At 45.1% G+C, this 26,726-nt stretch overlaps 1 protein-coding gene across 3 annotated transcripts; it reads right to left on the bottom strand.

Moving 5' to 3' along the window:
• Window positions 1–279: 279 nt before the first annotated feature.
• Window positions 280–25,224, bottom strand: SEMA4F (ssemaphorin 4F). Of its 3 annotated transcripts, XM_045549934.1 has the most exons (14): window positions 24,936–25,224; window positions 22,041–22,192; window positions 21,116–21,175; window positions 20,787–20,885; window positions 15,978–16,071; window positions 7,364–7,483; window positions 7,113–7,264; window positions 6,322–6,500; window positions 5,965–6,112; window positions 5,609–5,831; window positions 5,366–5,475; window positions 5,092–5,252; window positions 2,999–3,057; window positions 280–2,743 (listed from the first exon to the last, which is right to left on the bottom strand). In XM_045549934.1, the coding sequence occupies exons 1-14, from the start codon at window positions 25,078–25,080 to the stop codon at window positions 2,133–2,135; spliced, it is 2,313 nt and encodes a 770-aa protein (XP_045405890.1). In that variant the 5' UTR covers window positions 25,081–25,224; the 3' UTR covers window positions 280–2,132. The 3 variants fall into 3 exon arrangements, with proteins under 3 accessions (XP_045405890.1, XP_045405891.1, XP_045405892.1); XM_045549935.1 differs by lacking the exon at window positions 21,116–21,175 and having other exon boundaries at window positions 24,936–25,154; XM_045549936.1 differs by lacking the exons at window positions 15,978–16,071; window positions 20,787–20,885; window positions 21,116–21,175; window positions 22,041–22,192 and having other exon boundaries at window positions 24,936–25,154.
• Between the last annotated feature and the right edge of the window lie 1,502 nt (window positions 25,225–26,726).

The raw sequence follows: 26,726 nt of genomic DNA, 5'->3' as shown, positions 1-26,726 counted from the left end.
AGTAGGATTAAAGTGAGGACAAACCAAAAAACACAGAGCCTTCCTCCATTTCCACATATAGGGACCAGCAGGTCACTAAGGTCAAGCACAGATCTGCCTCCCAAAACCTAAAAACAGGCAGTTAAGATCTGACCATAGATGACCCAGAGCAGAAAGTCCATGAGGCAATGACCCTCCTTTTCCTGAATGGGGCTTAAAGTGATTCCATGTGTCATGGTTACCATGTGGCTAAGTTATACAATTATGGCAAAATAAGCCAATTTTTACAATAACAACATCTATTGGTATGGATAGTGCTTTATTGTTTATACTTTTCTCATTTAATCCTTGCAGCAACCCTGAGGTAGGTATTCTTATCCCCACTTTACTGATGAGTAAACTGATGTCCCTAGGTTAGATTACTTGCCAAAGATCACATACTTATTAGTGGCAAAGCCACCAATAATTCCAAACCCAAGGGGACTCTTTTGAGTAGTTCACAGGCTGCTGCCAAGGAAAGTAGAGCAGAAAACTTCAACTGGGAAGGGCTGGATCATTCATTGAAGCTTGAAGGGGTTCCTCATCAGGGATGAATGAGGCACATTCACAGGCCAACACCGGGACTGAGCAGGAGAAGCCTAGAGCACGTGGGAGTTGTCAAGCAGGACGAGGTCCTGACATTTGGCAAGAGTTGATGGTGTGTTCAAATACGCATAGAGCCCAGCTTCCAGGGACTGGGGAAACAAGTAGGCCTCCAGCAGCTACAAGTCCAGGGACAGGCCACAGCCAGTCAGACTCAAAGAAGACTGAGGAGCCATGATGGTCTTCCAGGCCCAGCAACCCCTCGCATCTCAGTAGTCATCCTGTTCCAATGTTCAAACTCTGTTCCAGGCAGGGTGAGACCAGCAAGAACTACCACAGAGTGACACCATCTTAGCTTGGCCAAAGTGAGGTGACCTCAGGGCAGTGGTTCTTTAACTTTGTTAAGGCCTTGAGAATCTGATGAAAACCATAAAACCTTCCCCCCAAAAAATACAGACACACATGTATAGACATTTTGCATAAAATTTCAGGGAGTCCATGGACCCCAGGTGGGGGACTCCTGCTTTAGGGCAAGGGTGTCACCCTGAGTAAAGTCACTGAGGCAAACCCATCTTTATGCTGCTTGTATTTCCTATGACTGTTCCCCTTTTGTTATCCCCTAATATTTAGAATGTCATGAAGTTAATTGTTAATGGGAGCCAAGGAGAGGGGGTTCAGCCTACACTCCAGCCAGAGAAAGCAGCTGCAGCATGGCAGTGGTGGCAGCCAGAGGGCAAAAACAAAGAGAAGGATGAGGTCACATGTACTGCTGCCCTTCCCACCCAGAAGGTCACTTTGGGAGCTTTTCTCTACTCAAATTTGGAGAAGGATTGTGGGACAATGGGGAGAGGGGCAGTGTTTTGTTTCCTTTTAGAAAGGAAGGCCATTCCCTTACTGGCTACAGGGTCTGAAGTTCTTCAGGCAATACCCCCAACCAACCTTCCCTCTTCCTACCCCCCGTAAGGACCCCAAAGCATTGGCCCAGTCACTCATGCACCATGGCCAGGTCTCCTATGAATACCCAGGTATTTACACACACTCTTTCACAGAGAAGGAAAACTGGGATGGGGGAGATCTCAGAGCAGAGATTCTATGCTGCAACGTGGGGATCATGCACTCCCCACAGAGAATCAGACAAACTGGGAGAATCAGCAAAACCACCATGAGGACTCAGTGCACATTAGTCCCCAACCACCTCTATGGCTCTTCCTTCTGGCCAGGACCCAATGAAAAAGCAAAATCATGGCTGTGTCCTCTGCCCCATCCTCAAAACTAACGTAATCAAGATAGGGGCCAGGGCTGAAGGGTCACCAGGTGTTCAGAGGTGGGAGGGAGTCCCAATTTCCTGCAGAGAGAAATTCTGATCTCTCATGGGAATCAGGAATCAGGCAAAGGCCTGGCCCCAAGCCCACCCCAGGCCCAGAGAGGACAGACACTGGAATCCAAGTGATTACTCAAACTCAAAGAGAACTGAGAGGCTATGATGGTCTTCCAGGCCCTGTGACCCCTGGCATCTCAGTGGTCACTCCGTTCCAGTGATCACTCATACACTGGTGGTCATTTGCCTGGATCTAGATGGATGTTTCATCACATGTAGCTAAAGGAGCCCCAGTTAGCCGAATGTGGGCTGGGCTTGGGCAAGGATCAAGCAGGAAAGGTGGAGGGAAGCCACCAAAGCCACTACCCCTTTTGGCCAGGGCCAGGGGAAGCCGTTCATCTTCAGGAGAAGGGGACGGAGGATCTTGGCTGTAGCTTGTGGTCCCAGATTGTGGGGCCCCCAGGTCCAAGCCCACCTTGTCTCTAGCCAGAAGTTCCCTCTGTCGCCGTCGCTGCTGACGCCGACCAACCAGGAGGATAGTCAGGGATACTGCAAGAACCCCCAGGACAAAGCCAGCCAGTCCAGCCCCTACTGTGTGGGCCCGGCTTGGGGACCCCCGCTGGCTGCCCCATACCAAGCTGTAAGCTGCTACCACGCGAGCAGCTCCACCCTCCCGACATTCACAGGCATAAGTACCCATGGCCCCTGGGGTCACCACCACCTGTAGCCCATCCCGCCGGGGCGTGAGTGCAGTCACTCCACTGGGTTGGTGCCACACACAGGATGCCCATGCTGAGCTTGGGGAACATGGCAAGACCACATGTGCAGCTGTAGCCACAGGAACTTCAAACACTACTGGGTATTCTGCAGAGAGACAGCAAAGGCACAAAAGGTGGTGAGGCTATAGGCTGAGGCTGTGATGGAGAGAAAAGAAGGGTGATATCAGATGTGAGAAGGGGCCATGGGGACAAAGTTAAAAAGGGGATTCCCAATGAGGGAAAGGCCCTGGGTCACTGGCTACCCTATCTTCCAGGATCCAAATTTTAAAGTGGGTCCAAATGGACAACTTTCTGGCCCCTTTCCATGCACTCCACCCACACTTCCCTAAATCATACAGACCTCCAGGCTCTTTGGGACACAACGAAGAGACATCTGCAGACTCTATATCTTGGACCAGCCTATAAAGAAGGGAATGCTTGGTAAATCCAGTGTCAACATTCCCTTCTACCCTCCGCAGTACCACTGAACATTCACATACTTGTTACAATCTCCCATCATCTTGGAAATAATACCTGGAATGATTAGTCAACATTCTCCTCATCACCAAATTTTTCCCCAGTACCTCTTACACTCCTCATGACATTTGCCATGTCAGATTCTACACATTTCTAGCAGACCATGGAGAGCTAAACTGGCACTAGGTCTGTTGAAAATATGTTTGGTGACGGTGCTTTAAAAGAAACATGGGAACCTTCTACGAAATGTACATGGTTGTCCACAACCACAAGATTTCTCTGGAAAAGAATATATAAACTATAGGGGTTTTTTTCTGTTATTTAAGAGAAAGAACAAACTTCTTCTCTGTAAAAGCTAATCAAAACTGCACAAGGGTCAATGAGAAGACTTTCTGTTTCGTAAAAGCTGTTTGTCTCACAGAGAACTCTCTCTCTCAACAACAGTGTGTGTGTGTGTGTGTGTGTGTGTGCCTATTTTATATACACACACACACACACACACACACACACCTTACATGGTTCTGTTTCAAACAAACAACATGATTCTGCCACTTCCAGGACTTGGGTAGACTGTCTGACAGAGGGACAGCAAGACAGAACACACAAAAGCCTCAATCAAAGACAGACTCTATTTGAGTGTGAACTCCCTCAGTATGAATTAAGGTCCCTAAAATGAACTCAAAGACTGGTATGAATAGAGGGAAGCTTCCTGGGTAAAACCAAGGTTGACTGGTCTAGCTGAGAGCGGGAACATGGGAGACCACATGTACAGCGGTAGCCACAGGAACCTCATAGTCTATGTTTTTCTCCCTTGTATGAATTGAAATATGGAAGATAGGATGTACAGAAGTACCAACCCAGGACACTGGCATATACACATACCCCACAGAATCTGAGAGACAGATTCATGGAAACACACTATCCTATTGTCTCTACTTTTGAATTTCATTGAAATTTCCTACAATAAAATGTTTCTTAAGAGAGTCCGTATCTGATAGAGATACATACTGAAATATTTAAGATGAATATGATGTCAGGGATTTGCTTCAATGTGACATATGCTTTTAAGCCACCTGCTGAATAGAAAATGAATGGTAGGAGACCAAAATGAGCAAGAGAAGGCCAATCGTTATTAGATTAGTCCAGCTAAGAAGGGATGATGGCTTGCACTACAGCGGTAGCAACAGAGGTGGAAAGAAAAGGGTGGGCTGAGAATGTTTTGCAGCTAGAATAAATACAAATTATAATACAATGTGGGCAACTTCTGGCTTGAGAAACTGGATATAGAAAGGGCCCTTTATTGAGATGAGGAAAATCAGGAGGAGCATGTGAGAGAAAGAGGAAATAGCAGAGCATACTTAGACCTGCTAAGTTTGAGTTGCCTGTGAAGCATCCAAGGGGACTATCAAGTTGGCAGCTGGATACGGAGTTCTATAGCTCAACTAGAGAAACATTTGTGGTGGTTATCAGCACTCAGATGGTATTGAAAGTAATGGGAATGAAATCACCTTGAGAGCGTGTGGAAGTGTAAAGGGAAGAGGCCCAGGGCTGACCCTGAGGAATAGCAACATTCAAGAGCTGGATGGGGAAGAAATCAGTAAGGGAGACAGGAGAATGCAGTCACAGAAGGCAAGAAGGAAAGAGTATTTCAAGAAAGGAGGGAGTGGACAGCTGTGAAAACACTGCTGAGAGCTCTTGTAAGATGAAAACTGAGAAGTGTCCACTTGAGATGGTGACATGAAGTCAGTCACATGGTCAAGGCAGGTCCAGCAGAAAGGCAAGGACATTAACAAGGCAGCACCAGATGGGCAGACAGATGAGTTAGTACAGACTGACAGGACATACAAGTGATACAGACTTTAAAAGAGAAGAAAACACACAGAGATAGAGCAGCATTAAGAAATGAGTAACAGATAGACATATGGACGGGGCAGAGCCCTGGCACAACTGGCAAGAGACCCAGGAAGCAACACTCACCCTCTGTGCTCCCCGGCATGGGCCACACACTCATCTAGCCGGAAGCTCCAGGCACAGACAGGGTCTTGGGCCAGGATGCACTCTGAGCAGCTCTGGAGACGGCCACAGTTGGTTGTGTTCACTTGTGTCACCTCGGTACGGGAGCCAACCAGGAGCCAGCCCTACAAAAAGAAGTGGGGAAGGGGAATACACTGGATCTCCCAGACCTCAGGGTCACAAACTGGCTCTGGACTCAGATGTCTCCCCACTGGACTCCCCAAAATCTAAAACTCACATGGTACAATTTCATGTTCTCCACTGGCTGTGGCTCTGGGAATAAGGCCATATCTTCGAGGACACTGAGCTGGGCTCCGATCTGCACTGCTCGGTGAAGGTGTCCATCGTCTAGGAGGCAGGTAAGAGGCAAAAACAATGACATAACTGTCCCTGTGCCTGGGATTCTGACACCTGTGGGACCCTCTCTGTGATAAGAGTTTGTGTGCATTGAGTGGGCAACCTGCTTGACTATTAAATATACCTGTCCCCAGGTAGAGTACATCATACTCTTTCCCTGAGAGGCTTGTCACCCTCTGGGCCACGACTTTGAGATAGGCTGTGTCCGTAGTGACCAGCAGGGGGTGGCCATCAGCTGGAAACACTGGCCTGTCCATGAGCGGGTGGTCCCGGATGAAGGTGAGCACACGGTCAGGCAAGGACAGAGAGGAGCTGAACTGCTGGAGCTTCATGTTTTTGGTGATGCACTAGAGGAAATACAGAGCTGGTGACAGAGTTTCCCAGGGAACAAGAAATGTCAGTGATGCTTAGTGGAGCTCTTGCTCTAATGGCAGCTCTTTAATTCAGGCCTGGGATGAAGATCTTCCCCAGTCCCCTCACCTCTCCGGGTCTGGGCTGGGGCACATCATTGTCCATGACAGGCAGTCCCCTATTGCAGTCGTGTTTTAGCTCTCTGAAGGAACCATTCAGCGCTGTCCGAATGTCTTGTGGTCGGAAGGCACACACAGCAGAGATGGCAGCACCCTCCCTGGGAGAGTAACAGGTTGGAGCCAGCTATCTGGAGGGAGCTAGGGACAGCAACTCATTACTTGCCAAATGAGATAACCCACAAGAAACGCACAGGGAGCCATGCAGCCAAGGGAGGAAGTGTGCACCCCTCTGGAGTAGACAGTACTGACGCTGCACCACCCCTACATATTTCCCACCTGTAACTCTCCTCCACACCCAGACCCTCACCACTGGGAGGAAAAGATGCCATAAAAGATGGGGGTCCCTGCCCCAGGCTCAGGTCGAAGCACAGCCACATCCTGCAGGACACTGGAGGCCCGGCCATGCTCAGGCCCTGGACACAGCAGGTCAGCCTTCAAAAACGTCGTCCACCTCTGCTGGAGGGTCTTCCGGCCCCCAAGGTCCCCCTGGGGGGATAAGCACATGGGAGGTTCTCTGTAGAAGACCAACACTGGGCAAAGAATGTAGAGACTGAGACAACTGTTCTCCCTGACTTCAGGGCAGACACAGACAGATGGGGAGACAGATGCACAGAAATGCAAGGACAGAGATACAGACAGAGTAACTGTGGCCATAATGAGCTTACAATAACCATGGCAGTGACTGAGTTAACTGTGCACTTTTAAAGTACTGTACTAAGTGTTTTACGTAAGTTACTTCATTTAGTCTTCAAACAACCCTTATAGATAGGCATCATTATGATCCTCGTTTGACAGATGAGTTTCAAAGATGCTAAAGAGCCTCCCCAGAGTCACAGCAGCAGCAAGTGGTGGAGCAGGAAGTTAAGGCCTGGACAGTCTGTCACTACTCCACCTCCTATGGACAGTGTGTCACAAGGGTAACTGTGGGGGTCAAAGAGGCCAGAGCCCCCCTCCCACATTCCTCAAGCTTCCAGAAAAGAAGCCAAGGCAGAGAAAAAAGGAGACAGAGGAAAGATGCAAAGACAGACACCCAGAGAGAAGACAGGAGGACAGATAGAACAGGAGACGACAGACAGACAGCCAGGATGGGTGTCTCACCGCACAAACACGGGCCACCCGCGGGACCTTAATGTGCTCGTATGAGTCAAATGCTCGGGAGGTCTCCGTAAAGAAGAAGTAGATTTCATCATCTCCATCTTCGTCCCCCCACTCGGCTGGGCTCAAGGCCATGGCTGCAACAAAGGCTGGGGCTGGGGAGACCAGTGGCCTCAGATTCCCACAGACACAGCCTGGGGCCACCCAGCCTCCACCCCTCTGTCCCCAGAGGACCCCTCTCTCCCTCTCCCCACCGTTGAGCCAGGACGGCAAGGCGTCTGTCCGAATCCAGTCCTCAGCACGACCCACAGCCCGGGAGATAATCGGCTCCGTCCCCCGGTAGTTTTTCACAGTGGCAGCATAGAGGACTCCCCCTGCAGAGCGACAGAGAAAAGATGGGCTGTCAGGGGCCCACTGAGAGAAGCAACAGAGGTCACAGGCAGAGCAGGGAGTAAAGCAGGGCAATGACTCTCAGGGACTGAGCACCCATGGAGTGCCTGGCACTGCTGAGCACATCACAGGTATCACAGCATGTAAATAAACATGGAAATAAACTGCTCCAGGGCAGTCAGGGAGACCAGGGTTAAGGAAAAACTGTGCAGGAACGTTCATGTGTATGAGGGGAAATCAGATTTGTTTGGGGTGTGCTGTTGTTTCAGTAACCCTATAATATGCTTACTGTACTGTGACTCTCCAGGAGGGGGGCTGCTCTGCAGCATGTCCTAATCTTACCTCAGTTCTCCCACTCCGGTAAATGTCTGAGGGAACGAGTGTTCTTTCTGAACATTAGTGGGTGCACATTGCTCTGCAACAAGTCACAACTTTAGGGTATACTAGATTCCCTTGTGGAATTGATTAAAATGCAGATTCCTGGGCTCTCAGCCCTGGGCCCGGGGCCCAGTAATTCTCCTTCAGTAGATAACCTGTATTCCATTCCTTTTTTTTTTTTTTTTTTCTGAGACAGTCTCACTCTGTTGCCCGGGCTAGAGTGCTGTGGTGTCCTAGCTCACAGCAACCTCAAACTGCTGGGCTCAAGGAATCCTTCTGCCTCAGCCTCCCGAGTAGCTGGGACTACAGGCATGCGCCACCATGCCCGGCTAATTTTTTCTATATATTTTTAGTTGTCCAGCTAATTTCTTTCTATTTTTTATTTATTTTTATTTATTTTTATTTTTTGTAGAGACAAGGTCTCACTCTTGCTCAGGCTGGTCTCAAACTCCTGAGCTCAAACAATCTGATCCAATCGGCACACCAGCCTCAGCCTCCCAGAGTGCTAGGATTACAGGCTGAACCTGCATTTCAAACAAGCAATAAAAGTTATTCTGATGTGGATGATTCAGGACCTCACTTTCAGAGACAACAGCCTAGGGGATGAATGGAGGTTTCACAGATAGCCAGGGAAGCAACCAAGAATTGGAATGGAGGATTGAGGAATGGGCCCTCCTGATGCAATGGAAGGGCAGAGGCACTCTAGGGATGGTAGGGATTGGAGAAAAGAAATCACAGACACTCTGGGAGGGAAGGGAGGTACAGCCATGTGGCTAAATGTAAGAAAACTGCAGCCACTGTGAGTAACACTGCCAAGGGCTCAGACACGAGTAGGAAGAAAGTGAATTGGGGTGGTAGAAGGTCATGAACACCCTAGGGGAGTGTTGAGTAGCACAGGCACTCTGGAGATAACAAGGCAGCATGCCTTCACCACCTGCTATATACAAAGCACCCTGCCAGGTGCTAACCATATTGCCAGCCCCAAGAACTCCCATTTGAGTCAGGAAGACAAGCGTGTAATCACATACCAGGAGGCGGCACTAATAGATGTGGGGGACCCAGCCACAACTACCCAGAGGAGCAGCAACTCAGAGACAACATCTGAGCTGGGCCTGAAGAGCAAGAAATTTGCCAAGTAAAAGTAGGATGTCAGTGAGGAAGACAAGCCAGCCATGAAGAGGGAAGCCCTGGTCAGGCATGTGGAGGCAGAGAGGGCTGCTAGGCAGGGCGAGTGTGCAGAGACGATGCTGCAGAGGTGGGCAGATGGGCACCCATTTGTGACGAGTCAGCTCTGCCATGCCAGGAGATGTGGACTTTACCCTTCAGGTAAGAGTAAAACTGCAGAGATGTTTTTTTTGTTTTTTTGTTTTTTTGTTTTGGAGGAGGAGAGTGACATAATTGGTTTTGTTTCTTAAGAAGATAATGCTAGTTAAAAGGCCATTCACACAGTCCAGGCAAGAGTGGAAGGCCCGAACCAAGGCAAGGGCAGAGGAAATCAAGCGGCTGGATTTGGGAGATACATTTGAGGTAGAACCCAGTAATAGATTCAAATCCAATAATGGATTTGCAAATCTATTAAATATAACATGTGAGAGAATGGAGTAAACTAATGTCTCTCAAGGTTTCTGTTTGTAAGATTGACGATAGTAGATGGTGATACTATTAACCAAGCCAGGAAATAATAGAAGGCCCATAAAGGGGGCAGTTGGAGCAGGAGTGAGTTCAGTTGTTGGACATGCTAATGTTAACGTGCCTTCAGGACACCAGTCAGAAATACTGGAAAGCAATGAAAGAGACAGGCCTGGGAAACACAGCCAGAGTCAGCAATTTATGAGTCATCACACCTCATATTTAAGTCAGGACAGGGAGAAAGGTAAAGCGAGAAGAGAGCACCAAGGAACACCACCATTTAAGGGGAGAGCTACCAAGGCAACCGAGAAGATCAAGTCAGAGGGGCTTGAGAAGCAAGACAGACTGATATGCCAGGAAGCTGGCACACAAAACTCAGGCAGAGCCATAGGGCTCATGCACGCTGCGGGAAGCATTAGAGCATGGGGCCACCTGGGGGGAAGGGCAATCATGCTGGGGTCACAGGTGCTCTGGAAAGAGAACCAGCACAGAGAAAAAAAAAAAACAAACAAACAACACTCTGTGCACAGCAAAACAGCCAGAGCCCTCAGAGGGCAGCAGTGGAGGGCTGGAAACCTTGTAGGGTGGGGAGGGGAGAACATTCTACCATTTGTGATTGTGAAAAGAATCCAAGTGCTTTGGATCCTGACTACTTATTAGTAGTACGATCTTGGGAAAATTAACTTTCCTAAGCCTTGGGTTCCTCAAATGTAGAATAGGGATAATTTCACCTTCCACTCAGAGTAGCACTGAGGGTTGAATGAGATAAATACAGAGCCCTACCTATGCCCTGGCACACGGGCAGCATTCAATACACATCAGTTACAGATCCTTATGAAACCTTAAAGGGCCATATGCTTGATTCACTACCAGAAGCAGAGGGCTATAAAATGACATCCCATTCCCTTCCAGAGAATTTCAGGACAGAAAAACCAAGTATTGGCAGCAAATGGCAGCAAATAAGCCAACCTTCTGTACTTCCAAGAGCTGAAAAAGTTGATACAGAAGCCAGAGATGGACTGAAAATTTTCCCTGACAGTGTGGTACCCAGAACACTCTAAAACCAAAACTCTGGCAGAAGCTGTGTCATGGATACCCTGAGAATGGAGGAGATGTGGTAGAAGAGACAGTTCTGAATATTTCAGGTGCATGACTTGGTGTGTAGGGTCAGGGGAAAACAATCATAAACACTCTGGAAACAGTAAAGGACCACAAGATAGCTATGCAAAGACCCAGCGGTGGATGGAGGTAAAGGGTCCCAAAATTTCCTAAGGGATTGATGGGGAAGCCAGCAATGCCGGAGCCCAGAAATGCTGAAGAGAGCACAGTCACTTAGGGTGGAAAAGCAGAGGATCACTGACAATAAGGGGCAGCAGCAGGGAACAGACACTGTGGGAGGAAATAGCAGGGCTCCAGGTGCTCCAAGAGTACCAAGGGGCTTGCAACACAGTTATACACACACACACACACACACACACACACGCAAGAAGGAACAGCAACCACGGTAGTCATGAGGATAGGAGTCCACAGGATCACCACATGTCCTAGATTCTCCAGAACACTCTCAATTCCAAATATTCTGTTGTGCTGTACTTAATAATAAAATATTTCTGAATGTGCAGTTGTTTGGCAAATTATCGCTGAATGGATCAAGTCAGTAAACTTTAACACACACGTGCCATTGGCAAAAAAAGATGATGTGCAAAAGACAGTGATGCCCATGGCATTGAATTCCGTTAACAAGCTGGTTAGAAAAAAATACCAGAGTAATTCAACCCTATTTTTATTTTCTAAAGTATGTATGTCTACGTGTGGGCATGGGAAAGATTATTTGCTGAATATTTTTGTACTCAGCATCTTTTACTTTCATAACCCTCCCCAAATTAAGATATTTTCATGCTAGAAATTTAAAAAAAAAACAGATTGAAAGCCATAAAAGATGAAAAGGCATAGCCAAAGAAAAATCACAATTATGTGTGAAAATATATCCATCCCTACTAGCCTAGCTGGAAAGCCCGTGAACATAGGCCTCCCAAATGTGTTAGCAACCCAAAACTGACAGGCTAGGCTATGTGTCATGGCAGTGAATATTTCACTATACTGGGGGTTTCAAATTTCCATTCTAGTATCAAAATGCTCACTTTTAGAGGAGATTTACAACACGAATTATCTGTACTTAATTTCAAAAGGAGTATTTTAGACATGGCCTGGCTTTTCTCTTTTGCTCCCTTTTCTTCTCATGGTCAAATGTTTTTCAGGACAGATAGCTCCTACTCTAATATTCTCCATTTCTTTAAGTATTGAGCCAGGTGGATATCTTTTTTTTTTTTTTGCCATCCTATTATTGGGATATAATTAGATAGTTGGAGATGCAGTGTTTACCTTTCCTTCTGTTGGCCATGTAGAATTTCTATAACTGTCTTGTTTCAATGAATGAATGCTAATCTTGGAGAAGACACAGACAGATTTAAGAGGGAGGTTTGGTCCCAAAATGCTGCCAGCACCCAGTGCATCTGGAACGTTTACAGTGCTCCTTGGCAGATGCATTAATCACAAGATGCAATGAGGCTGAAAGCAGATGATAAAAACACAAGATGGGTTCCCAAAGAGAAAGCGCAAAAGCTTCTGCTCTTCTTAATAAAAGCCCTATTTACTAAAGGATGTGACAGGGAGGACCAAAACAACTGACTGCTATCTCTAGCTTGAGTACTTAGGTGAGTAACAGCACTATGCACTCAGAAGAGGGAACACTGATGGAGGAGCAGGTTTGGGGAAGGTGAGTGAAGATGATGAGCTCAGTTTGGGACATGATTTTCAGATTCCTGTGGGACATCCAAGTGGAGACGTCTGGAAGGCGGCTGGATGTGTTCTGTACCTCCAGATAATGCCTGGGAGGCAGATACAGATTTGGGAGGTATCAGAATGCAGTGGAAACGGAAGCCACAAGGCTAGTTGACATCACAACTACAGAGAGTGAGAAAAGAAGAAGCTCTTGGGTGGAAGTCAAAGGAACCCCACATTTAAAGAATGAGCAGAAGAGCCTATCAAGGAGACTGAGAAGGAATCACTGATGTTCTTAGGCTAATGTGAACATGACTGTCAAAATAGTCACATTTTTCCAAATTTGAGTAGTGCAAATAAAGACACAGATCATTTTGTTAATTTTATCTAAGTGCAGTATATGTAAATGTCATATTTGAAAACAATATTTCTGAGGCCTTCCCCAAAAGAAATACCGATAAACTACCAATAAACACATGAAAAACTGTTCAACCTCATTATAGAAATGCCAATCAAAATATACATCAAATTGGACTTTGGAGGAAATCCCTGTATGTTTATTAACTATATTCTTTGGGACTGATGAGGGTACAATGAGACAGGACCTCACATCATGCTGGTGGGACTAAATAGAGGACAATTTGTCCAAATCCATCAAGCACCAAATCGTTACAACATTCAAATCTTTACACCCTTCAACCTAGCAATTCCACTTTTTGGATTGACTCATATATTTAACACAATTAATTAGATTCATGTAAAGGATTCACATTAAAACTTATGTAAAAGGATTTTTGCTGTAGCATTATTTTTAAAAGCAATCATTTATTTTAAAATTTGAATGTATAATTAATTATATGGGACTAATTAAATTGTGCTACATCTGTATGATGGAATTGTATGCAATTACTAAAAATCATGTTTTGAAAAATTAAACAATTTCTATTATGAGAAAATGCTCATTATACAATATTAAATGAAATATACATAATTCCACTTTATCATAACTACACACATACACATAGACACAGAAGAAAATACTCAAAATACTCCAAAACAATAGTGATTAGAATTGCAAACAAAATTTTCACTTTCTTCTTTATACATTTCTATATTTTCTCAATTTTCTACAATGCAAATTGTAATTTCTATAATTTAAATAAATATTCCTATTATATTCTAATAGTATTTTCATTACTAAAAGCTCTTTTTTTTAATTTCAAAATACCTCTATTATTCTTAAGGACATTTTTATAGATCCTATACTGGGAATTTTGGTTCTAGTTCTTATACAATGTCAACACTATTTTCTACACTGCTATTTGCAAAACAAAGCGTAGCAGGGCATAATGGATCAATATTGAAAGCCCCGTGTGTGAATACTGGCACTTATGTCAGACATAGAAAAATTCTAAATTATATCCCTGTAAAGTAAGAACTGCAGATGAAAATGTATAATACTGAGATTGGGTGTGATTTGGATCTGAGACAGCTAGAGACATAGAGGATCTACGTTAACTGAAGCTAACCATTCTAAACCATTAGTATATGAGTTCTGATCATCTATACCAATTATCAGCTGAGAGGCAACCCTGAATTTTATTATCTGAAAAAAAAAAAAAGATGTAAAACCTTTTTGAAAACATTCTTTCTACTTTGTCATACAATGATCTTATTTATGGAATTTCACTTGCTGACTAAACAAAGAGAAATTACTCACAGAAGGTCACACAAGCTTAAAGATTATTGCTTGATACAAAAAAAAATACCTTAACTGATTATCTTAGATTGTTGCAATTGAGAAGTCATTTCTGTTGATAAACAATTGTGTAGACTCAAGAGACATTTACGGGGCCAGACGCAGTGGCTCACGCCTGTAATCCTAGCACTCTGGGAGGCCATGGTGGGAGGTTCACTTGAGGCCAAGAGTTTGAGACCACCCTGAGCAAGAGCAAGACCCCATCTCTACTAAAAGTAGAAAAATTGTCCAGACGTGGTGGCACATGCCCGCAGTCCCAGCTACTCAGGATGCTGAGGCAGGAGGATCACTTAGGCCCAGGAGTCTGAAGTTGCAGTGAGCTATGATGACACCACTGCACTCTACCCAGGGTGACAGAGTGAGACTCTGTCTTAAAAAAAAAAAAAAAAAAAAAAAAAAAGAACCAGGAGAAATGTCCAATTTCATTAATATTCAAAGAAATACAAATTAAAACAAAGTGCCATTTTTAACCTCAAAATAGCAAGAACTTTTCAAAAACGACAATAATGCATTCTGGTGAAATTTATATGAGGGAAAAAAACACTCTCATTCACTGCTGGTTTAGGGCATAAATTGATATGCCCTTTCTAAAAGCTCAATTAGTTTCAATTAGCAACAGATAATGAGCCATTAAATGTTCACACTTTTTGATGTAGTAACACACTTCCAGGAATCTTAAAGGGACAACCCAAAATGAGGACAAAAATTTATGCACAAAAATGTCCATTATACCAATACAGATAATAGTAAAAACTTTGAAGTAAAATAAATAACTTTATATAAATGATTTAGAATGGTTTAATTAATTTATGGCATACTCATAGAATGAGTAACATGATATCATTAAAAATTCTTACAAATAATTTTTAAATTATGTAGAAATGCCTATGATATAAAGTTACATGACAAAATTCAAAATTGTATCCACCCAGCATGACACTTAAAAGTTTTATAATACACACATACTCATAAAATTTCTATTAACCTATTTGTTTTACACTATCATGAGAAAATAGCTGGCTTTTTTCACTGAATTTGGAGGGTGTATGTGGAGTGGTCTGACCTAAAATACAGGCTACGCAGCACAAAAACAGTTCACTGTGTGCATGTCAAAGAATGAGACAGTCATTCCCCAGAAGGGGTTTAGGCATCATCTGTGATAGAACCATTCCACACTTGAGCAAATGTAGATAGCATCTTCAAAGGAAGCAACAGCAGGAATTTACTTAATAGTCATTGCTGATTCCCCTGAGCAACATAGGATGAGCCAGCAAAATATATGTGCATGAATGTATATGGGTGTGCACACACATTTAAAAGCCTAGAAGGAAATATCCTAAAATATTAGCAGTATTTTTCTAAGTAGAGATATTCTAGAACTACATTAATATAGGAGACATCAGACACATGGGGCTATTTACATTAAATTAAGTAAAATTTAAAATTCCTTCCTTCAGTTGCACTAGTCACATTTCAAGAGCTCAATAGCCAAAGTAGCTAATGGCTACCATATTCGACAGTGCAACTCTAGAACTTTTCCATCATCACATGAAGTTCTTTTGGTCAGTGCCATTCTAGAAGATTTTTTATGTTCTTTATACTTTTTCCAAATGTATTACAATATGCATTGTACTAGATTCCTCTTATAAACAGAAAAAATAAACACTATGAGAAAAGAAAATGAGGTTAACAAAGAAAGCACTCACACTAGAGGTGCAGAGGACTCATCTCTAGAGAACACTGAGAAAATAACACCCTGTGGGGAAAAGCAAGTGGTCACAGGCACTCAGGGAAGAACAGGAGAGGCTAAAAAGAGGCATGGGAGTAACAAACATTCCAAGGAAAGAAAGGACACAGAAATTCCAACATCAGGGGTGGCGAAGGAGGCAATTAGAGCAAGAAGTCCCGGGTTCTTGTCTCTCCCCACTCACCAGCCATTACAGCTGCTGACCGCTGAGCTGGCTCAAAAGGACATTTCCCCCGGCCACTCTCAAGTCTTTCAACCTGCTGGAAACTGGACACATCCTACAGACCAGAAGGGAGCAATTGGTTTAGGAGTCATCAGGAAGGTTGCTGGTGAGAATTACACAGATGGTCAGATGAAGGAAAATGCCAATTCCCATTCATCTTCCATCCCCCCACTACCAACCCCATCTTCCCAGTCAGCTATTCCTGATACCCCCACCCATTCCTGCATTTCCCATGTCTGCTACCCCTTTTTTATCAGTTTCTCTCTCTTTCCTTAATTCTCCTTGTACCCAACACCCACATGCCCTGATGAAGAAACACCCAGGATGGCCCTAGAAGACACTAAGAGGCTAAAGGCAGGTCTTTCTTCTGAAACACTCCTGAATGGTAAGATTTGCAACTCACTGGAGAATGTGCTACAGGACAAGGAGGACCAGGGAAGAAAGCAGGCCTCCTGAGGGCTGGAGCCCTTAGGAAGGGTAAAGAAAAGTACAGGCTGATAGAGGACCATTTGAAGCCCAGGGGCCTAGATAGCAAAGGGCCATCCTCTTCCTACTCCCACCCCAGGAATGAAAGACAGGGCTAGAGCCTTACATCCAAGTGAGGGGAGAGAATCTGCAAAGTCAATGAAGAATGACCTGAAGCTCAGGTCAGAATTTGGGGGTTTGGTAGGTAAGTAACTTCCTCATCCAGGGACACCAGACGGAATGACCTGGGTGAGGAATGAGAGGTGCAAAAGCTCCATCAGGGCCAGCAAGAAGTTACCTTAGTCTAACAGCCAGCACTAAGAGAGGCTTCAAGACAACATCTAAAAATGGAAATCAATGATGATTTCAACCTAGGACTGACAGGAAAGTTAACCATGGCTGACTGGGAATCAAAGTTATGTTATGCAAATGCCAGGCATGATACCTCTAGTTCACAAACTGGGGTGGACATACGGTGTTGCTGGAGCCTAATTACTTTCATGGTAGTTCGAGTAGAAACATAGATATATATCCCTGAACATAAGTATACTACCGGCCCATTCTGATTGCTCTACATGGCAAACAGGTTTTATTTTACTGAGAGAGTCTTGAAGAAGGCCTGTTAAAATTGCATTTGATCTGAGGTCCCCCAGAGGAGATGCTAGGTCAAAAGAGTCTACTGGAATGAAAGACCCCACAGAGGCATAGCATTTCACTGTGTGGCAGTGGGAGTATCCTTGCCTAAGGAGAAAGATGGCAGTTTGGTGAGAGAGTACCAAGACGTTCAGGTGCTCCAAAGACACAGTTAATACCTACTGTGCTTCCCTTCCTACTGTACCTAAACTATGGCAGTAACTTCCTTTTCTCCACATTATCTAGCCCCACTCCCAAGTTATTCTAATATCCATCCCAGATCAGTTTTGCAAAGGGTCAAAAATGTACTAATACATTTCTGAGCAAGAGAATGATAAAATGGCCCACCATTGCCCGGAGTACAAACTCTTTAGCCCAACCTAGTTATTTTCTACTACTTCTCAAAATTATCTTTTTTCTATAACAGATCACCTGTTAATTCCTGGAAAATAAATTATGTTTTCTTTGCCTAAAACTACTGCCTTACATTTCACCAAAGACTAAAAGGATGAGTTTTGTCTCAGTTCTTATTCTCTCTAATCTTTATGCATCATTTGGTACTTTTGACTCACTCCCTTCCTTGAACTATTCTATTCCTTGACTCTCTTGAAACTCTACCCTACTGGAGTCCCTCCTCCTATCTATTATTTCTCTATTTCCTTCTTTCTAGCTCCTACATGTGTATCCTAAAGATCTATCCTTGTTCCTTTCCACATATCCTTCAAAGATTTCATTCATTCTTACATCTCCAGCCAGACATTCTATGTAAATCATTCCCCAAACTCTCTGAGTCTGATCTTTTCCAAACTCTGGTCATTTGACTGCTGGACTTCCTCAGAGATTGCCTGTCTGCCCCTAAAACTCAGCATGTCAAAACTAGTCCTCTTCCAGTTTCCCCCAATAGCACCATCATGTCATCCAGCTTCCTTGCCTTTGAAAAAGTAAGCTTCGTATTAACTAGATAGGTTATGATTACTGTACGGTCAAAATGACATTTAACTGGGGTCTAAAAGAGACAAGACCACTCCACTACATTCTCTATCTGAATGTTGAGATTCTTCATTGTATCACCATGGTGTCAGTCAGCAGAATCTCTCAAAATCAGCTGGGGCAAAGGAAAGTCCCTGCTGCTGAAAGCCAGGGCTGGATAGGAAGGCTTCATTGAGCTGTGGTGTTGGAACAGGTCCTTTGGCCTTGACCAAGAAGGGTACAAGGCATGTAAAGGACATCTCCCAGGTGCTTAAGAAAAAAAGAAAAAAAAGATGGTATCTGTTACATAAAACACATCAAATGCCACAAGAAACTAAAGCCAGATAAGGTCTCCTGGGCTGCAGGCAGGACTAGGAGGACAGGATAGTGGAGCAGAGCCAGACAGACCCAGGTGTAAGTTGTGGCTCTGCCTCTGCCACCTATGTCATCTTAAACATAGCACCTAATTTCTCTGAACTTCAGTTCCCTCAGTTGCAAAATGGAAATAAATAATACCTAAACGTCATGATGGTGATGAGAATTCAACTCAATCATAAATGTAAAGTACCTAATGCCAAGCCTACATCAGAGTAGATACTCGATTGAATGGTTGTCACTGTTCTTGTTGTTGTTGCTAGAAGTCTAATATTTTTATCTGTTAACTCCTGGAGTTCCTTCAACAAAACAAATTAAAATATTTTCTTCCAGTGTCTGATGAGCCATCACTGAAGGACAGACAGCACTCCACACAGTTGGAGCTCGTAGATCCAGTGCTTGAACTTCCTTTTCTGTAAGAACTTTCTCCACATCAACTCTGAACAAGTTACTGTGCCTGGATCAAAGCTCTCAGATAATGGTTTATACACAGTCTCAAAGTCAACAGTTTAGGACATGAGAGGCTCAGCAAAGATAAAAAGGAACTTGATCAAGTGGACTTGGGGTGCTGGGAAGAAGGATAAGACAGGTAAAGGCAAAAGAGAACCATCCAAAAATATATACAGCAGACTCAGGATGTAGCTTGAAGGGTTAACAGAGCTGACCTCTTTGGAGCTATGTCCCATATGCTCCTACAAACAAGCCTTGACCAAAGAAGGATCCCTTATTTCATAAGCCTGTTAGATAGGAGGGTTCAGAGAAAGAGCTGAACTGGTGGGAGTGCAGGTCACAGACCCCTGACTTCACTCTTCATTGCTGATGTTGAAGAATAGATAGGTGTCAAAGTCACACCGATCCTGACAGGTATGTCTAGCATATTTACTGTCTAGCTACCTTATCTAACAACCATCAGGGTCCCATCTCTGAGAGACAAGGAAGAAAGGAAGGCCCTAGGAGACTAACTTGGAATGATCATACTGTTTATAAGCCAAGGCTCTGGTATTCATACTCATGAAATCCCTGAGCCTGTGTAGACTGGAAAAGGACAAGTATGGCAATAGCAGTACCAACACTACCTTGTGAGTTTTGTAAGAACTATAGGGAAACTAGACTCTAAACATTACCTGATGGGATACAGAGATTTTCCACGCTATCCTGAATGTGGAGACCTTCCCAGGATGAGGGAGCTAGCCAGACATTGGTAGGAAGCCTGGTAGGAAGCCTAACGTCCACATTATGGAAAGGACTCAATAATAGTCCAAGTAACCCCAAGGGCAGCCCAGAGGGACTGACTGGATCAATCATGCACACAATTGTCACATCCTAAGCCAGAGATACGAGAATGGTCTGTAACAAAGAGGGATTTGGAGATACACATTGACTAGATCCAGGTGGCAAGGATTCTGAGTCAAGATCTACAGTTAAGGATCAGAGTCAAGAAAGGGAGTCACTACACTCCCTCCTATTGCTCCACAGAGCAGAAGGGAAAGCCACTTGTGAGACATGTGAGACTTTTGACTCATGCCAGGGCCCTGTCACCAATGTGTGCTGCTAGAGGACCAGTGCTAACTACTATATAACTAATGGAAAAAGCTAAGAGTTCTAAAATAGTCACCAGTCCCAGAGACTCATGTGTCCCTGACCAGCCTAGATGTGAGTAGGGGTATACATGTCCAAACCTGCCTGAGTTTGAGGGCAGTGATGCCCAGGCCTTCAGCAGCAATGAACAGGATCTAGAAGAAAATGTGATTGACAGAGTACCCACACTGAAGGCAAGATCCAGAGTATGGGAAAAGCAAGTATTACATTAGTGGGAGTGACATAAGAAGCCATGAGAGCGGAGTCACAGCCCACACAGAATGAGGCCAGCAGTGGAGGTGGGGGAAGGTGGTGAGAGACAGTCACATGCTATGGGAGGAAGAAACAGCCATGAACTGCATTGATTAAATAATGGATCCAGGCTGCCTAGACAAAGCATACACAGGGCAAAGGAAACAAAAGTTACTGATTTCTGAAGTCTCTCCTGGGTTTGTCCTTCTCCCCTGTCCAATCAGCATCCCTAACTTCCTTAACTGTTTCTCTTTACACTTTGTACACCTCACCCTCTATGGACAACCTCCCTCTCCCTCCCTCAGTGGCAGACAAAAGCTCCACCCTAATGAGGACATCCTCTAATCCCCAATACCTATCATGCACGACAGTTGCCTTAACCATGCCCCATCCTCATAGTCACTCACAGAAAATCCTACGCATCCTCCCACGGCCACCCCCAAGTAATTCACACTAGTGCAGGCTCCCTTTCCCTCTCCTTCCACCCCCATCACTCACAATAACCCCGCACTTCGGATCAAAAGCGAAGGTGCCACAGGTGAGGAGGTGAGAAGCATTGGCAATGACGAGAATCTGGACGAAATTGTGACATTCACCCTGGGGATCAGAGATGGTTAGAGAGAGTCAGTAGTAGTAAGTATGAGGAAGGATGAGGTAGTGTCAGGACAGTTAGGTGCAATTCTGACATCGGAGATGATGGGTGACAGCATGGTGTTAGAGTCCCTGCCTGGGCCCATTGGGATGGGAGTACGATAGGAAACTGACAGAGTCAGGGGTGGACTGAGGTCTCAACTGACACTCAAAAGAGGGCCCAGTTTGACACCTACCTCTTTCTTGCCTTTCTTCCTACAGTTCTGTCTGTGAGCCTCAGGAACCATCCAGTCAATCTGAGAAAGGAGGAGTGGCCATTTCACCCAGATTCTCCCCCAAACTCCCTCAGTGTCAGGGAAGATGAGACAATTCCACAACCTCCACCAATTTGGCAACTTCAGAGGCCCTCCTAGAGCACTGTTTTTCAAACTGGAGGTCCCCACCCATTAATGAGTAATGAAATCACAATTGATTGTGAAATCAGACCATTATTTTTAATGAAATATACCCAAATGTATCATATTTAGAGAGTAGATATTGTTCAAGAAAGGTTTCTTTCAGTACACAATTGTATACTGGGCCATAATACACAGTACAGGTTGAGTATCCCTAATCTGAAATGCTTGGGACCAGAAGTGTTTCAGATTTCAGATTTTTTGGACTTTGGAATATTTGCAGAATACACATGGGTTGAGCATCTCTAATTCAAAAATCCAAAATCTAAAATGCTCCAATGAGCACTTCTTTGAGCATCATTTTGATGCTCAAAAACTTTCAGATTTTGAAGCATTTCAGATTTTCAGATTAGGGATACTCAATCTGTACAGTTCTTACCAATGGGTAGTCAAAAAAGTTTAAAAACTATTCCCCTAGAACATTGTAATTCTAATGATTCCACTGCCCACTGAAACCAGGTCACTATGGCCTCTTCCCTATCATCATGAACGTCCCTCATAGCCTCCCCCATCACCATGACCCTCAACCACCCTCAGCTGAGACAATGAAGTGGGCCATCTCCCCCTGTCCATTTCCCCCAACTCACTCCTTCGTACCACCCCCACGGTTACATCTTTAGTTACTATAACCCTTCCCCTGCCCATAAAAACCATAGATCTGATCACATGCTATGGGGTCTGGGGTTGTCCTACTCTCATCTCTCACCTTGCGGGGTCTCTCCCCTGAGAAGGGCAGGGATAAAGCGAAGATGGTGTCCCGGGCGCCAACATAAAGTGTGTGGGAAGCAGGATCCACAAGGAGAACAGAGTAATTGTATGTCTGAGGGACAGCAAACCGGGTGAGATAGGAGTCAGCCTCTGGCAGGAAGAGAGGGGTAGGGGAGAGAGTGGTATCAGCCATCACTTCAAAAGTGTTGAGTCCACAGGGCAAAACCAAAGGGGCCAATTTTTGTTTTCTTCCAAGTACCATTTATTTAGCAGCCATCAGGGGAAAAAACAGAACCTTGTCAGGTCAACCATCTACACTTCCCCAGAGATATATAACTTATGAGACCAGAATATTTAACACACAATCCAGTCAAGTATTCTTTTTCTATAAAAATAGAACACTTTATTAAAATAACAGCATAGGCCAGGAGTGGTGGCTCATGCCTGTAATCCTAGCACTCTGGGAGGCCGAGGAGAGAGGATTGCTTGAGGTCAGGAGTTTGAAACCAGCCTGAGCAAGAGTGAGACCCTGTCTCTACTAAAAATAGAAGAAATTAGCAGGACAACTAAAAATATATAGAAAATATTAGCCAGGCATGGTGGCGCATGCCTGTAGTCCCAACTACTCAGGAGGCTGAGGCAGGAGGATCACTTGAGCCCAGGAGTTTGAGGTTGCTGTGAGCTAGGCTGATGCCACGGCACTCATTCTAGCCTGGGCAACAAAGTGAGACTCTGTCTCAAAATATATATATATATATATATAAAATATATATATATATATAACAGCATAAATATTAAGTCTGTAATTTCTATTCCTAGCAATGTAATATATAATTTGAAAACACCTATAGACAGTACAAGTACTTTCCTCTCCTAAATTTCTTGTTAAAAAAAAAAAATCATAACTTAAATAGCAGCTTCTTTTTACTTCTAAGGAGAATGTCTCACTCTTTTCACCAACACATTAGAAGTCTATCTCCTAGGCTGGGCACGGTGGCTCACTCCGGCAATCCTAGCACTTTGAGAGGCCAGGGTGGGAGGATTGCTTGAGGCCACGAGTTTGAAACCAGCCTGCGCAACATAGTGAGACCCCATCTCAAATTAAACAAACAAACAAAAAAGAAATCTATTTCCTCTGTCTTCCACCACCCTTTGACTTCCTCCTGCCTCATTCCACCCAAGAGGTAGATAGTGTAGTGGCATGTGTTCTGGAAATGGCCCAGCCTGAGTTTAAATGTGGCTCTTCAACTTATCAGTTGTATGATCTTGAGTATGTTATTTGCCCTCTTTGAGCATTACTTTCCTCATCTGTAAACACCACCAACCAGGGTTATTGGAAGAATTGAGATAATATGTGGAAGGCACCTGGCACATGCTACATTTTTCACAAATAGTTCCTTTCCTCCTTCCTTAGGCATGTGTTCTGTTTGGGCCAAATCTATTGAACTTCATGTCAGCATTCAAAACTCTTATCTATTTAAAAATCATAACAAATAAGTTAGCATGAATTTACCTTCTTAGCTCAACTTCAGGCTCTGGGGACCCTATTCCTGTACCAATACAGCTCTGTTCTACCTGCTTCATCTGCTCAGGTACCTTCGAGATGGTAGAATGGCCACCAGCCCATTCATTCCTAGATGTGGGGATGTGAGCCCCACCCACCCCATCCTCATCTCTGTGCTATATCTTGCCTCCCCTCTCAAGCTTAGTATAAACCCTGGATCACCCAACCTCCCTTTATATTCCCAAGTCTGGCTTCACTTTGTTTGCCATCTAGACCTCTCTGGATGTCTGAACATCAACTCGGCCTGGCAACCTCAACTCGCTTTGTGGCTGCTGCTCTGGCATAAACCAAAACCCCAGGCTCTGACCACAAGTTTGCTTCCTGGATTCATGGCATCCCTATATGTCACTGGTCTGAGTTTAAACTCTAAATTACTATTACCCAGTTGTGAGTTTTTGCCAACAGGTTGTACTCTTGGCTTCACTGGTTCTGTCAGCCCAAGGTGCCAACACTCAATGCACACTGAGAAGAAAACAAGATCCATGGCCATGCTCATGCCCACCTCGGCAGAGTCTGTAAAATGTGAATCACTTTAATGATCACTTTTAACCTTGTGGCATCCCCTAGCTTCTTCTACACCTCTTCAAGGGATCATGTCCCTTTGAAGCCTCCTTTTGTCCTTCTGAAGACTTTAAAAATCATTTAAGCATAACTTTAAATCAATTCATTGAATGGCTTACCAACATTCAGTGTAAGGAATGGGTAGAGGGAGCAGGGAACATTGAGGAAGTTAGGAGAGTTAAGGTGGATATGATAATGGAAGGATAGAAACTGGTGTCAGAGATGTGACTGGGAAGATTAGGTCTGTGAGCAGGGTGAGAGGCTTGGATGCTGAAAGGCGGGGTGGAGGATAGATAATAGGGAAATGAGTTTGAGAAGATGGAAATGCTGAGCTGGGGACCAGGATGCGTGGCTGGAGTAGAAGGTAAGACCAATGGGTTTGAGAGCAGAATAGGCTTCAAACTGGAATGATGGACACAGGTGTATGTTTGGGGAAATACGAGGGATAAAGGAAGAGGGAACTTCGAAATGGACGACCTCGGGCAACCCTCATTCCCTCTCTGGGCCTCAGTGTCTGAGTCTGCACGGCAAGGAACTCAACTCTCTTGCAGTTCTGGGAATAAGGGCCCGCTGGAGCAGCCTGGGCGTGTCGCGGGAGCGGAGGTGCGAGGCCCGCGCAGGGGATGCGGCGAGGCAGCACAGCGTGGGGGTCTCGCCTGGGTCCCAGCCGGGCGTGGGCGGCGCGGAACGCCAAGCGCTGCGCTGAGGGGCCCCAGGTCCAGTCGCCGGGTAAGGGGGGGGTGGTGGGTGTGGGCGCCCGCTCCTTACCGGAGAAGGGAAGCGAAGTCCTGGGCACCGAGCGGGGGACGCGGCCGAACACCGGGCCGTTCAGCATCGCCAGCAGCAGCAGCGGGAAGGGCGAGGCCGGAGGCGGCCCGGGACCCGGGCGGGGCTGCGCGGCAAAAGCCAGCATCTTTAGTTCCTCCTGGCGGCGGGTGCGGCGCGCCCTGCAGCCTCAGCTCAGGGCCACAGCGCCGCCAGCCTCCGCCCCACTCGGGGCCGCTGTGTGGGGCTCGGCCTACAGCTGAGGGAAGAAACACAACCTGGCTCCGCCCCCTCGCGAAGGAACCAATGGCCAAGCCTCTTTCTTCCTACAGCCAATCGGAACTGAGTAGAGGCGGGGCTGAGGGGAGAGACGCCTAACCCAGGCTGAGGCGGAGCTAGACCCAGGTGTAGGTGGGAGTTCTACCTCGGAAGTGGGGGAAGATGTCTCTCCAGGATCTAGAGTGACGAGTTTGCTCCAGCTGCTCCAAAAACTCAAATGCCCACATCTGTACTAAAAGGGTAAATATATGGGGAAATGGGTACACGCACCAACTTCCTCAAAATTATTATTTTGCAAGCATTTAATGAAGGCTCCCTATGTGCAGGGCAAACACACACACACACACACACACACACACACACACACACACACACCAGACGATGATACAAAAAATACTGAATATCACAGTCCTTGCCTTTAGGGAGGTCCCAATGTAATGGAGATCCCAAATGTAAACAAATAACTGCAAATAGATAATTGCTATACAAAGTGATGCATATTTGCTATAAAAACGTGCAATAAGTGTGGGAAGGGATAGATTTTGCCTTAGAAACTCAGAAAGGTTTCACAGAAGTGACATTTGAACTGAGTCTTCAAGGATTTGTAGGCCTTTGGGGGCGAGGAACAAACACTGCCTATGGATATATCCACTTGGATATCCTACAAACCAGGCAAACACAGGTCCTGAACTCACCATCTCCCCCACCTCAACCCTGGCTGCTTGTTCAGGCACACAGTCTTCTAAATTATAGCCTTGCAGGTATTCATTGCTTTCTCCTCTTTCATCCCCCATTGTATTAGTTGTCTAGGCTGCATAACAAATGTAACAAGTTAACCTCAGAATTTAGTGGCTTAAAACAGTAAACATTTATTATCTCTCACAGTCTCTCTGTGTCAGAAATTCAGGAGTAGCTTAATCTGGGTGGGCTGGCTCCCTGTCTGTCATGAGGTTACCGCCCAGATATGGGATGGGGCAACAATCATCTGAAGGCTTGACTGGGGCTGGAGGACCCACTGCCAAGGTGGCTTACTTCCATGCCTGGCAAATTGGCAGTGACTGTTTGCAGCAAGTCTAGGTTATTCTCCACATGGATTTCTCCATGAGGATGCTTGAAAGTCCTCACAACATGAGGTGGCTTTCTCAGAGCAAGTGATCCAAAAGAGCAAGGCAAAAGCCATGCTGTCTTTTATGACCTAACCTCAGAAGTAACATACAATCACTCTGCCATATTCTATTGGTCACACAGGCCAGCCCTGATGCACTGTGGAAGGGGACTACACAGGTGGAATTCGAAGATTTCAGTGGGCCATCTTGGAGGCTGGCTACTACACCCATATGTAAGCAGTCACTATGTCCTGATAATTCTGACTCATAAATAACTTAAATCCATACTTTTCTTTCCACTATCGTCATAGTTTAGGACTTTATCATCATTCACCCAGACTATGCAATAGTTTTGTTAAAAAAACAAAACCCTGCCTCCAATGCCTCCCCTTCCAGATTGCCATCAGGG

The sequence above is a fragment of the Lemur catta genome, chromosome 4 (assembly GCF_020740605.2).
Source record: "Lemur catta isolate mLemCat1 chromosome 4, mLemCat1.pri, whole genome shotgun sequence".
Classification (NCBI taxonomy): domain Eukaryota; kingdom Metazoa; phylum Chordata; class Mammalia; order Primates; family Lemuridae; genus Lemur; species Lemur catta.
This window is presented reverse-complemented; position numbering and strand designations above follow the sequence as displayed.